Source organism: Orbicella franksi, chromosome 1 (genome assembly GCF_964199315.1).
Source record: "Orbicella franksi chromosome 1, jaOrbFran1.1, whole genome shotgun sequence".
NCBI classification, from domain to species: domain Eukaryota; kingdom Metazoa; phylum Cnidaria; class Anthozoa; order Scleractinia; family Merulinidae; genus Orbicella; species Orbicella franksi.
The window spans coordinates 17,059,254-17,076,661 of record NC_138145.1 but is presented as its reverse complement, the minus strand read 5'-3'; the positions used below and the strand labels follow the sequence as shown (position 1 = coordinate 17,076,661).

The window sequence follows — 17,408 nt, the reverse complement described above, 5'->3', positions numbered from 1 at the left end:
CCTCAGATATAGAGCGGTTTTCTAATTAATTAGACTGTACTGTCGGTTTGTTTCTCGGATGACTGTCTACCCCATCTCCACTAACGTCGATACCAACAGTGTACAGGCTAATTATTTTAGCATAACCGCACCCTCCAAGGACCTTCTATCCATTGACAATAGGTGCGTGCTTAGCCAATCAGATTGAAAGTTTGCCACATGTCAATCACTGGCTTAAGTTAATCACTGACAAAACCACACCTAGAGAAAACACAAGCCAGTCATGACAGTATCACTAGCATTAAAAAAATCGGGAAAACACGTCGAGACTACAAGCTTGAGCCTAATCGCGATAAGGCTGGGTTTACTCCTGATTGGACAAAAAATATATCAAAATGATTCAAAGTTGGATAGAACGAGGTGCGCCAGTTGACACAAACAGAACAAATTTGAATACCACTCTAAAGGCAAAGAAACAGCAAAGGCATAAAATTACAATATGTTCCTATCTAAATAGTTACTTCGCACAAGGAAAGGTACAAAGAGAACATGCAGAAGATACAACTTTCAGTCAATCTGATAAGTTTGTCTTCCCCTCTTCAAATGTTATTTGTTTTGCTAGCACATAAGCCACCCTCCCCTCCCCCCCACCCTTAAAACGATCACATACGAGACCATGACATGGTTCGTTATGTAATCGATCATGAATGTTTAAAGTTGCAATATATTTTCCCTCTTACTAATTAATGACCTGCAGAAGCGCTTGATAATATTTCATGAGGTGCTTGGTCATTTGAGTCTCCCAGGATTAACTTAGTTTTCGAATACAAGTCGACCGAGTTCTTGATTAGACAATAAATAAGGAAAAATTCTTTTCTTCCCCCAACTGTTTTCTTCTTCATATTAGCCCATTATTAAATCTACAATAAGATGTTTGCACTCTGACGTCATTTGATTACTGGCTCACTTAGAAAAGACTGAACCCAAGAGTATGCGCGCGAAGGTTTATGGTTCTGTTTTGGGTCGGGAATGCTTCATCTTTCAACATAACATTTGCCATCTCCCCCGAAATGAGCTTTTCACTTCCTTTCCCTGTATCATTTACAATTCACTGCTATTTAATTGCGCTGCTTAAATAACTATTGGCACGAGAAAACAAAACAAATCTTTAGGGATTCCTAAATGACGTTATAGTGTAAACATCTACGATTGATAATAATAATTGGATGGAAACATTTCGTCGCATTTAAGTCCTCACAGTAGCGTCCACATTCTCAGTGTGTTCGTCCTGAGTTTTTTCATCGTTCTTGTGTTCTGTTCTTTGTGTATTTTGTTCACTTTCTATAGAAGAACAATCGTTTGTAATTTGACTTGACTGAGTTGCTTCAGTACTAGTTTCACTGTCACTGTCAAATGCAGAGTTCTCTGGAGACGTTCTCACTTCTGTATCAACATTCTCGCCGTTTATCGTCTCAGCCTGACTTGCTGAGTCAGCATTATGTTCGTGAGCATGCTCGGTGCTCGGATTAGTGCATGGTCTGCCTGTGGCAGCGCAAAACACTTCATTCTGTCCCACAGACACGACACGTGGATTTACAGGCGTTTCCTCATTTTCAGATGATTTTGTTGAGGCTGTTCTTTCTTCGTTGGTTTGCGGTAATTGTTTATCCTGCAATGCCTCGTTTTGATCAATATTACTGCTGTGAATGGCTTTATTTTCAGATGATGTTTGAACATTTTCAGCGTCAGAGGACGGCTGATTTTCTTCTATGACAGATTGTTGATTTTCCTGCGATTCTTTTGCAACTGATGGCTCCTCTTCCAGTTGCCCGGCAACTGGAGGTTCTTTCTTAGCTGTGATCAATTAAAAAAATTGATATCGTTAACAATTAGGTCCAAAATTGCAAGAACACAAGACGCACAACACAAATCTCGCATTAACCAAGATATACATGAGTATTCAACACATTTTAACGACAACAACCGTGAGAATAATTTGGAAAGCAAACCAAGTCTCCCCATTCCCCTCTGGCTCCGGTTGCTTCCCCCCAAAACACCAAAGACCTGGCCATAAATAACAATATTTCGAGAGGAAGCTACATCAGCCTTAGCTGGTTTTCATGGGGTCCTCTATTCTGGTCGAATTGGGATTTGGAGATGTCGGGTTTTTGTGGAGGGAGGAAAACCGGAGAGGCCGGAGAAGCCGGAGGAACACCCTCGGAGCAAGGAGAGAACCAACAACAAACTCAACCCACATATGGTACTGGACCGGAACCGAACCCAGGCCACATTGGTGGGAGGCGAGCGCTCTCAACACAAGGCCAAGCAGCTAATAGCAGAAAAAATAATTTACGCTTGCACATACAAACGCATACGATATCGCGCGCAACTGATTGCAACGAATTCCACTTAAGGACGTTCGCGCATAAATTTTCCAGTCGATAGATTTTTTTAAAATTTTTCCTGCAGTCAGATAATAAGTTACTTTTGTTAGAAATGCAAAAATATTGGGGGTCACCGACTTCGTTTCAGAGATAAAGCGTGTGGAAAACTACCCTGATTTTGAAAAATTGGCGCACGTAATTCAGCATGGTCTACAGGGGTTTATAGTTAAAAGTATCGAAGGTAAGTCAACGGAGGCGAACGATCTTAGTCATATTTTGTAGAAGTGAGTCTCTTGCGTAAATAATTCCAAATGTTACCAACGTTTTCACAAAACTTAACCCTTCAAGAGGCATTTGAAACCGTCGCAGAGATAAATGAAGAGCTAAAATGAACGGAATTCGATGGTGCATTTTGCAAAAAATTCAAACTTCTAGTCGATAGATTTTTTTCATTTTTTCGCTAAACGTAGAAAATCGGTAGAGAAAATGATTCATCAAAAGAAAAGTAGGTGTCACCGAACGTCCAAGATCGTTAAATCCAGGCAAAGCTATAGCAATGGCCATCTGCCCTATCATTTTTCATTTTATTACTTATCACGCGCTCTTATGCATGACGTGGGGTGTGAATTTGCGTGCGCAGTAAGGATGCGCAGAAACAATTAGCGCGAACGCCCTTAAGGTCATTCCCCAGTATTGCATTGCGCGTCACTACTGCGCATAATTTCTCGCGTGATTAGCGCGCGCGCATTACAAAAATGGCGGCTTTTTCTTTATGGCTGGACCTCGCCATAGAGGTAAATCGTCATTTTCTCGCAAACGAGTATGGTGACCTATCATTTTTTCCTGTTGTTTTGAATTGAGTAATAAATTTCTCTGTGTAAAATAAATATGGACCGGAAACGTGAATTTAGCAAGCAATCGTGACTACTATCATGGTGCTATTATAAGGATTTATATGGGTATAAACAAGGTGCTGTTACTCCTAAACGGACATGGGGACCCCTCATTTTTATTTAAAAATTTAAGTTCCTCTAATATAAACAATCAATAGGCAAAGTTTCACAAAAATCTCAGTGCAAGTTCTATTTCAGTGGAATGACCTTAAGTCAAGATGTTATTTCACTTCAGTACTGACTCACATGTATTTCTTTTAATGGTAGTGTTTCGTTATGTAACTCTACCTAGAGCTCATACCCGACATCCCAGTAGCTTTGGAGGCTAGACGCACTGTAAGGTGCTGATTAACGTCCTCCATTGCCGCTATGGCGTTCTTCAGTATACGCCCTTCCTCACTGAACAGAAGCACGGCTGGAATCTTGACATCATCATTGGAACCATCGCCAGCCATGGCAAATATCTGCTGCTTATCACTCGAGCTACCTTCGTTGTTATCTAAACGGAGTAAGACGCCAGTGCTTAGTTCAATCGTAAGATATGATACGATAACTTTATTTATACACGGTAGAATTTGACCACTGCCAATACCCAGGCTCGAATGCTTTCTGCCAGAGCGCTGAAGAGAAAATTGCGCCAACAATATTATTCCTATCTATACCCCGTTATACCCCTTATATTTTCGCTGGTGTGTGACGATCCGAGGATTTGAGTCGCGCTCAAAAGAAACGCGCTTCTTTTCCAATTTTACTGCAAAATTATAGACAGTGCAAGCAAATTGATAACACTGTACCCCGGCTCGACGGGAAAATTAACCTGCGATCATGCGTTCTTTTTTCACAGCCAAAAAAAACCCGCCTGACCACACGTTACGCCAAAATCGAACACCTCCAAAGTTACCGAACTCAGTAAACAATTTGTTATTCAATTTCGGCAGTATATTTCCTTTCAAAGCAGCCAGTCTTTCATTATCATTTCACGATGACGAAAGAAAAACAACAGCAACACAAAGGGATGGATGCTTAAAAGCTAAGGCATAATTTTAATACTGAAACGTGATCGAGGGTCACCGAGTTTAGATATATTGCATGTACGCCATATAAGACGCGAATCTTTCTCACAACAAAATAGGAGGTCTTTACAGATCTTACCGATGATGATCACACCAACCGCGCCTGCAGCCTCAGCCTGCCGGGCCTGTAAACAAACATAACAAATCACGATTAATGATACAGTGAATCAACTTAAATTCCTTCATTGCAGCGCTTCTCTCCGGTTTCCTAAGCTTGAGATGACAGGAGCAAAACCTGCTAGTCCCATGAACAGCATGCTAGCTCACTGGAGCTTACACACGCAAAACCTTTAAACAGTAACACAAACACTTCAGGCCCCGTTCACATAACGTCGAAGGAATTTGAAAACGCCACTTTATTTCAAAGGTTAGGCCTACCGTCCACACTAACCGCCACGAAAACTGAGCTTTTCGAAAACGCGCTTCAAACCGGAGGAATTTGAAAACGCCGGGTTTTCGTTTTCGTGTGGACAGAACACATTTTAGAAACGGAGCTTTTTAAAAACGCGATAATCATGTGCTTTTCCCCAACACAACTCAAAAATGACCGGTGATTGATGCGTTTTTAAATTCCTCCGGCGCAATGTGGACGAGGCCTTACTCTAAGACCACATTTGGGTTGGTCGGCGTCCAATGAACTTGGTTACACGGAAGTTTTTTCTATGTTCATGCGTTAGTACCAGTACTTTGCTCCTGTTCATACACGGTGCGCATAGAGAGGAGTGTGCAGAGATGCACTGTGAGTGGAGTGAGTAACGCATCTCCCAATGTTCAAGGTAACACGTTAACCCACTGTGTATCACTAACTACTCAGTGTTTTTTCTCCGTACCTTGTCGATGAACATACACTCGCCCCTTTCTATCACAGCAATTCTGTGCTTCAGCTCCTCTGCATTAACGAGAGAGGAACATGCCTTAATAGGCTCAGCGATGGAAACCTCTGCACCCATCTGAAAAGAAAACAGTAAACTTGCTTACTTAGAATTTGCTTATTGTCAATATAGCTGGTTGTGTGTGGTTCTTCCACAAAGACTTTTAAACGAAGTTTCTAAGGCAAGTTTTAGAGTAATATCTTTCAGAGAACTGAAATATCTTTACCAGTTGTGTTTTTGTCGTGAATAACAAGAAGTAAGTTATCTAAGATTGCCAAAAACCTGTTTAGCACGGAATGAGCTAACACATGTCAAGAACAATTGAGAGAGAGAGAATGCAGCATGAACCTGAAGGAAGGTGCGGCCGATCTGTCTTACTCACCCCAACATCTCCTTTGCTCAGATCTAAGCCAAACTGTGCTGGACAGGCATTGAGAACTACATTTCCCTTATAAGGCGCAGACATAAGCTGGACCACACGAGGGTTTTCTTGAACAACTAAACAAAAATGAACGTCATTCTTACATTAGTATCTTCACTGACCTGACTTCGCTAACCTTTACGGCAGAAAAGAGTACATTCTAAACAGGAATTGCTGAACTTTAAGTAAACACTTAGGTTTAGCATAATATGAAGGAAGGGCAAAAGTACACCTAGATCAAAGGAAACCCCACGAAATTTATTTAAAAACAGCTCTCAGCAAAAATAAGAGGACCAAAGAAAGATGGATGTACGCGAGACTAGTTGAATAGTTGAACGGACGTAAGAAAATTATCTACCTGATTCATCATTGCGCTGTTTTGCCAGTTCAATCATCTCTTGCATGAACTTGATGCCATCTTCTGCATCAGCTTGACTCTCAGCCTGGCCACAGATTGAAGAAAAACAAAAACATGTTCAGTACAAGAGTTTTAAAAAAGCTCTGCATAAAGCTTTAAGGGAGGTTAAAGTAGTTTTGGCAACACACTGGAGGCAGCGTGGCCAAATGGTTAGGGTGCTGGACTTTGAATCCGGAGGTCACGGGTTCAAGGCCCACTCTGACCACTAAACTACGATGGAGTTGTTTCTCGGTAGACCCTAGTTCGACTCCTCGGTGACACTTGTAAATAGCCAACTAGTCTGCCTCTCGCCAGTTGGGTTTGGGATGTTATGTTCATTTGCATTATTTGTTTGATCGTTTGGTTTCATTGGCCCTGTAAAGCCACACTTGGAGAGTGGTCAATTAAGATTTTTCTTTTAAACACATGTTTTCCTTATTCTTACTTGTCTACTCGGACAATAGCATGTAATTAAGTCAATTAAATCATCAAATTTCTACTAAAAATAAAAAAAATAATAAAAAAGATTATCAGCTCCCCAGTATGAAAAGTGTTTACTGTTTGATGTGCGGTTTTTTAAGTGTGATGGTCAGTTTAGATGGTCTGTTAAGTGTTAGACTGCATAACACAAGTTTACTTTAAAGGTGATAATATTGTAAGTGAACTGTACACTAATTAAGTTGTTCCAAAACATCTTAGAGCTTAATTAGGTTGATTAAAATCATTAACCTCACCACGAAAATGGAAAAAGTGCCATCCTCGCTTTCATTGATAGCATTACTGATGGCCTAATATACATTATAGACTGAACCTTCCATCATGTTTGACTGAAAGATGTTTTAGAAGATTGGAAGACATGAACCTGTCCAACAGACAGACTGACAGACAGACGTACTAACGCACAGACAGACAGACAGACAGACAGACAGACAGACAGACAGACAGATAGATGGAAGGAAGAACTAACTGGTCAACAGTAGACAGCTTGTGCAGTTTATCTCACCGATGCAGCAGATTGCATGAGCTGTATTCTTCCATCTTTCGTTTGAACCACAGTGATGCCCATGGACTTAAGGATTTTAACATGTTCTTGATTTCCAGGTACAAACTGTTCAGCTCTTAAACGTGGGGGCCTAAAGAAAAGCAATTACACAGAAGATGGACAGAATAAAGGTCTTAACAAAGTCAAGAAAGAGGTACATTTTGTATTTGTGTTGCTCTGGCAGCTTTTCTACAGGTTTTTTTTTTCACAATGTTCTGTTTACAAACATCACACCTATCGATCATTCTAAATTTGATTTCAATCCAGATCATTGCAAACACATGTAAAGGTATGGCCATTCTATAAATAGGTTACTTGAATTATGCATTTCATCTTTTGTACTGTCAAGCAACAACTGTAAAATCTACAAAATGAACTACATCATTCAAATAAATTAATTCATGACTCACACTTTACCATCCTCTCCTCTTGGAAACCAATAAAGTTAGTATGACTGAGTCATATAATAAGTCAAAATGAATATAACAACGTTAGTAGTTCAATTACTTACTTGTTGGAGCTGAAAGCAAAGGCTTGCTTTTTGTTAGGACAGCTCTCCTGTGTTTGTGTTCTACTTTTACGTCGCACCTCTTTAGCAAACTCTGCAGTTGACGCTTGATTGTGTTGTGTTATGGGGCATGTATACTCATGCTCATTGTCTGCACTTAAAGTCAAATTATATTTGAGTTCCTGTGGACAAAACACAGAAAGTTTTGGGTAACTAAATAGCAACTTTAACCTGAACACAGTAAAAACTATTGTAGTTTAAAACACAGACAATGACAATTGAAGGTTTTCGTGCAACATGCAGCATTTTGGGCCGATTTTTTTTTTGGTAGGATCGAGCTAATTTTTGGCAGACTGACTTGTTTTGACATGAAAAGCATCATTGTGCAATTGTTTTTGTTGATTTGCGCTTCGTTTTCGAGAAATAACGTATGCAAAAAAACTCAGTTTTCCGAGCGGCATCTTTTGGAGCGAATCCTTCCAAGGTGGATGTTGACGCAGCGCAAACTTAAACGGTTACTTTTAGCAGCTTTGACAGCACAGTTTTTTTAAATAGATGTTTTGATTTTTGAAAGAAGTAGAGAAATAGACCGGAAAAAAAAAAATTGACCGACCTCGTATCGAACCGGTGTTATGACAAAACAAACTCGCATCCAGCCAGTTCAGCGCCTTATTCGCTTGCGCTAACAAAGCAACAGTAAGAGAATAGCGTAATTATATGAATAACAAAACTAGCAGCAAACACCACACTTCGGTGACTGCATCGTTTAGCAAAACAAAGGTTTCTTTTGTTTTTCGCTCAACAAAAGATCTCCAAAAGATACCCTTGAAAAACTGAGTTTTTTGCATACATTATTTCTCGAAAACGAAGTTTTCCACTACCTGACGTTGTTGTGATTCCACTGACAAGGCTGACAATAGGTGAGTATTGACAAGAGCTAATTTCCTTGTATAATATACAATTACAGAATTTTCAATATGTACAATGACTCTGTCTTTGCATATGTCTCAGGAAAGAAGAATGAGTAGGGCATTACTCAAGTTATCTAGTTGTCCCAGTTGCTGTACATAGAGGCTGATTCTAAAGACAGCCCCACTAAGGGCTGGTCACACTGTTCACGAACACATGTGGCAGTACAAAATCTTGATTGTCTGACTTCAGGTGGATATCGAGAATGAGAAAGTATACTTTCTCTTTCTCCTCTACTCAGTGAAGCTGAGAAATACGTACATCAGAAACATCTCATCGGAACACACAATGTACATACAGAAGAGACCACTCAAAAAGTATAATGACCATGGATACTAACTTGTGTGAATACAAACAGAGGTACAGTATTGCTGTACTAAGATCACTATAAAACTTTAAGCTTAGACCTTTTATCACTAATTTATAAACACGATCAAGCTGGTCTCACCTGTGATGCTGATGCATTCACAGCCATTGTAGACAGACTAAGAGGCAGCAGATGAGCCTCTGTTGTAAAAATAAACTGGTTCATATTGAACACCAGATCTTCTTTTTCAGTAAACAACAGATACAGGTACTTGAATGTCTCAGCTAAGACAAATGAATCCATCCTAACACAAAACAAATCACATATATAGTTACTCATAAATAACTTTCTTAACGATCTTACCTGTAATAGATTGTGCTACTACATGTACCACAAACACTGGTATGCGATGTCACGCTTTTAATAGATCGTTTGTGCAGACTTCTCCATATGTTTAATTATAATTAATTTAGAAAACTCTGGGTAAATGAATTAATTTTTTTGCTCTGAGTTGACAGATATCGTTTTTCAAGTGTTATAAGGATAGAGTTACTAACAGTAGAATTATTTTTTCTAAAAGGTATGTTTTTAACTATTTAGTAAACAGAAAAACTGTAATCTAATTCAGTTTTCCCATTGAAGCTGAGGCACATTAAAATTCATTTTAAATGAAACATCAGTAGCATGTTAAGTTACCGGTATTTGCAAAAGTTAAATTCACTTCACCTGTCTTCATGACTTAGTGTTCTGACATCCCTAAGAGCAGCAAAACCACAGGATACCCTAGCATGTTCATTTATCTTTTCCACGATATGCTTTCCAACATCAAGATAATATGGATCCCCTGTGGCCTAAACATTAAATCCAACTTAAATTAAAGTCCTATAGATTTAATCATGAGCTTTATTTTTAATGCAATAATTAACATAACAGGGAATTTTCCAAAAACCAATATCCTACAAAGTGGTCCTGACTCCTGTATTATTTTTTCTCCCGAATATCACCTAGTCAAGCATTGTATGTCCAAATAGGTGAAGTTGACAAATAAACACTGTTTGTAATGGCTATCAATTTAATACGAAGTCACAAATTTCTTTTGTAAGACTTCATATAAAATTATCACACCTCATAAAGGAAGTATGTGCTTTCCACAAGCTCAGGTCTGAGAGGATGCTGTCCCCAGTGAACCTCAAAATCTGTGGTAAATGCCTAGGAAAAACAAATTCAGATCAATCAATTATAAATACTGGTATGTAACATCAACAAAATGTTACCCAAATAAAGTACCACATTCAGAGGTCTCTTTTAATCACTATTTTGAGACAAAGAGTGCAGATGAAAGCTATGGGACAGTTTGGCCCAGTGCTGACTTTATCTTGACTTGGTAACTGATTGTTATCACGATTATCTGGTGAGGAAGAAGCTACCTCAGGTAGGAAGGTGTGTTTCTTGGAGACCTCGTACAACATCTGATGCATTTCAATGGCTTTCTTCAGGTCACCTTTAAGCACCTACAGGATGTACAATATTGCAAAACAATTACAGGTCTGTTCAAAGAGAGAGCCCAAATATGAGTAGCAAAAATGCAGCAGAGCTAAGGGGAAAGAGCTTACTTGAAGTCCTGGCCAGAATGCTTGTAGAGCATCCATGTAAGCATGTGTTGTTCTGTCGGGTTGATGCATCTGAACACTCAGGAACAATGGGCCTTGGTTTATGTACTGCATTATAGACTTGTAGTGCTGTTCACAAAATTAATACATTACATAATTTTAGCATTGCTCTTTGCACCAACTACTGCAGTGGCAAATCTCGAGGAAAAGACATTTTTTATTATGGATTACAAGCCAGGACAGAACATTCTGGCCCTTCCCTTCATCAGTTCATAGGATATCTTGACTTCCCCTTTCCCAAAAAGAACATACTTTGATCCGCCAATGTATTAGTCAGTCCTTCCAACTATCCAGTTGGATCATGTAATGAGAACCAACACAAATGAGTAATGTGCAATGTTTGCACAGATAGTTTTTTGTCCTCTTCAGTACAGAATGCAACCCAAGGCTCAAAACAACTACAGACTAACAAAAGAAAAAACTAGCTAAAATAAATGTACAAAACTTACCTTGTTAAACCTTTCCAAGTAAGTTTCATCTCCAAGAAGAATATAGGCTTTCAAACAGTATTCATAGTAAGAGTCAATACCAGCACCAACATTACTGTCTGTTGATGAAAATTGTCATGTGGTTATCTATATTATTCAAAACCTTTTAAGCAATGTTCTACATGATTTACACCACCCATTGTCTCAAAATAAAAGAAGGATCAGGAGGTATAGTAACATTTTTTACTGTGTATTTTCTGTAGTCAGGTACATGTTACATGGCTGTGTGATTAAAATATAATCTGGCCATTATGTGTTTACTAGTTTTAGTTCATCTTTTTTTATTAGGTGTTTTGATCCACCTGAGATAATGCAAGGAATAATGATATACTCCTGTTCAAGTGAATGTGATTTTTACCTCTCCGAACCCAGTCCCCATTGTGAATGTTAATTACGGTTCCAACCAAATCACTAGCCCGGCTGCGGTGGATCCAGATTGCCTCCATAGCTTTCTGTGCTTTTGCCTATTCCAAAATGGACAAAGACTTCAGTTCAGTGCCAGTTGAAAATTCTATTACTTATCAAAAAGAATATTACGTAGTTTTCAAGTCAAACACCTACGAATTAGCTAAAATTTATCCAAAGAGCCTTAGTTAGTGAACATATAGTAATTTGCAACATCATTAAGATCTTCTTAAAGAGATAGGAAAAAAATAATGTTCTCTTTCTTTCCATTGGGCTATAAAAACACAAGTGGAAGTTTGGGAGAACTTGAAATGTTCTTCAGTTCTCATAAACTTCCACCTGTAGTGAGTAGTGTAGCCAATCAGAGGACAGCATTTGTGATAAAACGTTAGTAGATTTATACTAGAACTCAATAGAAACATGGTAGAGGAAATTAAACTACAAGTATACCTCAAATATTGGATCCCCAGTGAGTCTGGACAGTGCACCAAATTCCATGATCATTGTTCCAGCACAAGCAGTGCAAGTGTCTGACTCACTACCTGTCCCTGAAGATGGGTGGTGGATTCCATACTTTAGGTTGACCTATTAACACAACATTTAAATTAACTTGACTCCAGAGAGAACAGATCAGTAAAACTGTTCTAAGTTGTTACATTGTAGCTGATGCCTGGGAGAACAGATTCCATTTCATATTCCTCTCACGACCTAAGTTTAACTGTGTGTATAACTTATTATTATCAGTGAGGTATGAATACAATTAGGCAACTCACACGAGGATAGGGTATGCCAGTGGAGGTATTGAAGGCTGGTAGCAGTCGATAGCCAATTTCCTTTGCCATAGGCACCAGTTCATTGTTATACCACAGCATGCCTTTGCCAGCCGTCTTCAATGCTATTGCAGCAAAATGCCCTCCAAGAAGTCCCCTGCAGAGCATTTTAACAGACACATCAACTCACATCACTGCAAACATCAACTTTTACCCAAAGTTAATTAAAAGGGTTACATCACTTGATGTTAGTTGTTCAACTGTTACATAATACACTTAGTGCTGAAGTTATTCAAACAACAGACTAACTACTACAATTCTCAACAAAGTGCTATGATCACTCTGACTCTAAATACTGCACTTATATTCTACTGGATAATTTCTTTCACTGACGTGATGCACACAGTCCTCACTTACCCTAAGACCCTTATGTTTGTCTCAAACACTGAAACCACCACATTGTTATCAAATGAAACATCTCTGATCACCAGTCGCACAGCCTTTTCAAACTCCTCTACATCTCCTAGAACCTTAAAGGAAGAAACAACACACAACAGAACCATGAACAAAAAATCCAAGTCAGAGAAAAAAACAAATCATTTAAGAAATGGAAAATGAAGTTACTGACTTACTGCTAATGTGTCCAATGTGTCAATCAATGTCAAGGAAAACCTTACAAAAAATAAAATAACAAAATTACTTACTCATTGAAACACTGTCTATTTTCTTTATTTCCAGTTTTCTCTGCTATTGAAAATTACTGGATGGGGAGAGTCCCCAGGGGACTCCTGTTCACCCCCCCACAATGTAGGCATTTGTGACAGAGACATCAAGATGTTCAAATTTATAAATCTAGCTGTACATGTTAAAGGCAAACTGAACCAACCATGAATCATGTGTTCATTAAGTGTAAAATAAACACATCCTGAAGTTTCAAACAAATTAGAGGAAGCATTCTGGAGATACTGGAATGTTAAAATCACTGTTTTATAGCCTTCATAATTGTCAAATTGTCAGAAATGCTAACCACTGATGCCAACAAAATGGTACAAAACACTTACGAACGCTAAAAGAACGCTACCAAACGTCTCTTGTTCCTCATAGTAAACAATGTTAAATTATATTTAACTATATTCAAGTTATGAAATGAGATCATAGTTAATTAAGGTTTCATGGTAGCTTTGTTTCATGGTAAGATACTTTAATAGGCTTCTTAATGTATTAGCTGGAATGTATCTACATGTACATTACGTACATTGCTTCTGAGAGCTGTACGCCGCTAACTGAACTGGTCATACTAAGTATGACTAACACAGTTAGCGTTGTACAACTCTTGTTACTTTCCACTGTGGTTTAAACCTCCTTGAATGTAGTTCTATTCCATGTGCTCCAGATAAAGGCATGTTACAATGTCGTTCAGTGCGCAAGTTTAGTAACTCACTTCCCAAGGGCATCATCAACATCCCCTCGGCTGGCTTCCACACCTCTCACACGGCCTTTACAGCTAAGTGGCATAAGCTCATCAGCAGGATAAGCATGGTCCTAGAAGCAGTTACAATATCAGTATGCTAAATAGCAAAGGTAAGGATTCCTTAATAAACAGTGTTATTCTTGAAAACTAGTAAATCATTACCAGTTATTCTTGTAGACCCTTCAACCTTGGAGGATTTCCTTTAGGGGGTTGGAACTGGTAAAATATACGGGCACCTGTATTTTTTACAGCTTGTTCATGCCAATACCTTTTCAAGGTCTTAACATTTCTCCCGCTAGTTTCAGGCTTTTAGCTAGATGGGCATCCAGGCGTCCTGTGGATGGCCATTTTCTTTAGAAAATTATTTTATTTTTCATATGTTGCCTTATAAATTGCTCATTTGAGCAGGCCCTATAGCACAGTTTGGACGGCAACTTTTCAAATTCTGGCTAAAAGCCTGGCTAGTTTGTTAACAGGAGCCTTTTTTTCGGTCTGTTCCTAGTATTTGGTTAGACGAACTTAAAATAAGTAAGTAATAGTATATTCAATGTTATTTCAATCTCTTTTACTGTAGTCTTGAAATTTTTCCATTTTATTATTTTAAGATCTTCAACTTTTTAGTTAAATCAAAACAAAACAATTACTTTTGGAGTGGGGAACAGGTAGTGTTTAAGTATAAGAACCAGTAGCTTTTTGGGGGGAGTTGTCAGTAAAAGATATTATGGCTTCTTTCTCACCTCCAACAATTAATGTTCTACCTCATGATCACAAACATAGTATAGAAAATTTCCATCTAAAATGCTAGACAGTTTTATGCTATGTAATTGTTCTCCTTTGGAACCAAAAACAACACTTATGAAGAATCCAGATCACTACAAACCCTCAATAAACATGGAAAGCACCTTGACTTATTGGGGGTTCAAGTTGTCATGATTTTTAATGTGCTGTAAAGACTCACGGCAATTTACCTCCATAAAAACTTTAATCACAGAAATACTTATCATAAATCCCAAATTTTTACAGAAGTGAATACCTGCCTTGAAAAAAAAGGTGAAACAGATATTGATCAACTTTGCAAAACTATATGTAAATCAAGTGCAAGTGAATGGTGTATTGAAAATGCGAAATTCCTGTTTGACTGGTCAAGCAAATGTAGTAATTTGTATTGCATTGATAGGAATTGTATATTCGGAATACAATAATTTTGTCCTAGCCATCAAGCCAACTCAAGTTCTTCAAAATGTTAAAAATCCTTTTAAATGTAAGTTCAGAACCTATTCATACTGGTGAGCAAACAAAGTAACTTGATTACAATAAGACTATTTTCCTTTTAACAGCTGATATCTTAAAATATAGACAGAATATCTATTACAGCCTACACTATTTTGCAACTGAAAAAACACCTTCCTGTCAAGATCACATGGCAACAACAGTCCTCCATTGGAATTCAGCACACCAAGTGAGGTCCTGTTGTCACTATTCACAAACTAAAAAGTGTTTTAAATCACATACCGGTAGCATTCCACATTAATAAACACCAAATTGAAATATCATAAATAGGTAGTATTCTAAGTATCAAATACACCCATTTTCTGCAATAGTCTTCTTTTAAAAAATAAAAACATTTTGTATGCTTTCTTGAGAGATTCTGCGCTATCGAGTATACAAAGGAAGCAAAAATTGCAGATCGGAGAGTATCATTATTTATGTATATAGCTGTTTCAACTTCACCAACATAATGTTCTTCAATATATTCCTTTCTCAATAATAAAAAAACTCTCTATATTTCCATGGAGTAGAAGGAACTCTGTCAGAAAAGTAACAGAGTGAGCTACATTTTTTCAAGCCACTATAATAATTGGCTTCACCATTTCTAAACTGATCCACCAGCTGGTTCTGTCACTAATTCAAAAACATGCACGTTCTTCTAAACAATAGGTCTGACTGATCCATACATATAGCACAGCATTCAAGCAGCTGGCTAGTAAAAACTTTCCTTCTATCATTTTTCATCTTTGCCAACAGGCCAAAAAGCAATCATATTAGCGAAGACACTTTTTTCAAAAAATTCCCACTCCTACTGTACACAGGGTGCAAAATGCTGGCAAAGTCCTTTCATAGGATGGCATAGATGGCTAATTACATTCTCTGTGAAAAATTGTTCTCAGTTTATCTTACCACATTTTTTTTGTAATGTTCTGGGAGCATCACTGCTAGGATAATTCCATATGACTTTTACAATGTCACGGAAATGCAACCCACATAAACTAAACAACATTGCACCTGTGTAGCAAGACCAAGACCATTGCAATTCACAGCAAGATCAATGCTTAATGCTAAATTTACGCTATATGGAAAAAAAACAGCTGATTGCTGGATCTTCATATCAAAAGACATCTTTGGGCTGTTAACACTTGATCCACACACTTACAAATACATGTTCTCTAAAGTATCAAAACATGCTGAAGAATTAGGTTAAAGGTGGCCGGCCTTAAATTTACTTCCTTTTACACTTTGTGACGAATATACATTGCGAATTTCATCATCATGGACCTTAACAAAGGCTGCACATATTGCAATACCTATTAGTGCTAATGCCATTAACTTTGGACCTACACATTTGTTAAGAGATTGTAAAATTCGGAATTTATAAGCTGAATGAAACAGTAACTTTAGATCAGATAAGTCTTAGTTTACCTCAGTACAACTTCACCTTAAGTATTAAAATTTCAACAACCAGTTTATTGAATTTTGAAACACCACAACAACATAAATACACGCATTTACTGTTTTCAAAACTGAGATAATAGGAACCGTCACTAAGCTTGACCGCTTACGTAATTGCTTTACTCATGTTAGCCTAACAAAGGACGCTTGTTTCCCGAAATGTGTACTTACCATATAAGAGTCGTAGGCATGGCGAAACATCTCCAAAACCTTGTCCCTATAAAAGAGAATCCATTTCAATATTTAACAGAGGTCCGATGAAAACACTTACTACATAAACTTGAATAAAAGCATCAACATGTAAACCAACCTCATTGTGTGCTTCTCTTCGGGCGTCATTGATGAATGACTGGATTCGCCACCGGCATAAACAAGAGAAAGACATACTACCAGGGATAACAAACCAGTTCGACTCATTACGGCAAACGGAGTGGACCAAAGTCCGGTTTACGGGTAAGCGACTCGTCGTTTTGTCAAATCACATGGTTTCAATCTCGTAGTTCTACCAAACGCGTTTTCATCCAGAAAGAGACAACTGCCATTTTATCAGATAACTTCTTGCTTTCGTGGCAAAGAGGAATTTAGGACTGGGAGAGAATGACGTCAGGAGCAAACCCCCACGCTACGGGCAAGCACGCGTGACAACACGCGCGCGAAGTGGATCACCCAGACACATTCTTGGGTCTTCTAGCACTCATCGTTTCAGTTTTGCACTTTATGCAAGGGAAAAATGAGAAAAAAATACATATTTACAAATACAGCAGTGAATTCAGGGAAGTTTTCCGTTGAAAAATTTACATAATTTCCCTATCTCAGCTTGCAAAGCCCAGGCCAGTCAGGAGAGTAGATTTTGCAGTGGGGCTATAATGTCAGACTAGCTCTTTTTAAAGAGCTATTTACACTTAAAAAAGTGTCAAATAGAAGTTGGTTTGCTGAACGTTTTGGGCTTAGTCCTTCTTTAGTAGATGAAAATGGTGAAAATAATGAAAATGATGAAAAAAATTTTGGACTAGTGGATTTTGTCCTTGGCTT

At 38.2% G+C, this 17,408-nt stretch overlaps 1 protein-coding gene across 1 annotated transcript; it reads right to left on the bottom strand.

Annotated features, from left to right (window-relative positions):
- Positions 1-626: 626 nt before the first annotated feature.
- Positions 627-16,913, bottom strand: LOC145493698 (ER degradation-enhancing alpha-mannosidase-like protein 3). Its single transcript, XM_081473170.1, has 22 exons — positions 16,687-16,913; positions 16,548-16,593; positions 13,620-13,720; positions 12,811-12,850; positions 12,596-12,708; positions 12,182-12,335; positions 11,859-11,993; positions 11,362-11,467; positions 10,965-11,062; positions 10,459-10,584; positions 10,273-10,356; positions 9,971-10,054; positions 9,572-9,696; positions 8,987-9,149; positions 7,573-7,751; positions 7,023-7,152; positions 5,981-6,065; positions 5,584-5,699; positions 5,160-5,279; positions 4,409-4,454; positions 3,558-3,755; positions 627-1,833 (listed from the first exon to the last, which is right to left on the bottom strand). Exons 1-22 carry the CDS (start codon positions 16,791-16,793, stop codon positions 1,226-1,228), a joined length of 2,964 nt encoding a protein of 987 aa, XP_081329296.1. The 5' UTR covers positions 16,794-16,913; the 3' UTR covers positions 627-1,225.
- Positions 16,914-17,408: the final 495 nt, after the last annotated feature.

Excerpts from the sequence above, each read along its gene's own strand:
- LOC145493698 (XM_081473170.1), bottom strand. The coding sequence starts at position 16,793 with ATGAGTCGAACTGGTTTGTTATCCCTGGTAGTATGTCTTTCTCTTGTT. Across the intron at positions 13,721-16,547 it reads ATGCCTACGACTCTTATATG|GACCATGCTTATCCTGCTGA; the intron begins GTAAGTACACAT and ends AACTGCTTCTAG. Across the intron at positions 10,055-10,272 it reads AACACACCTTCCTACCTGAG|GCATTTACCACAGATTTTGA; the intron begins GTAGCTTCTTCC and ends TGTTTTTCCTAG.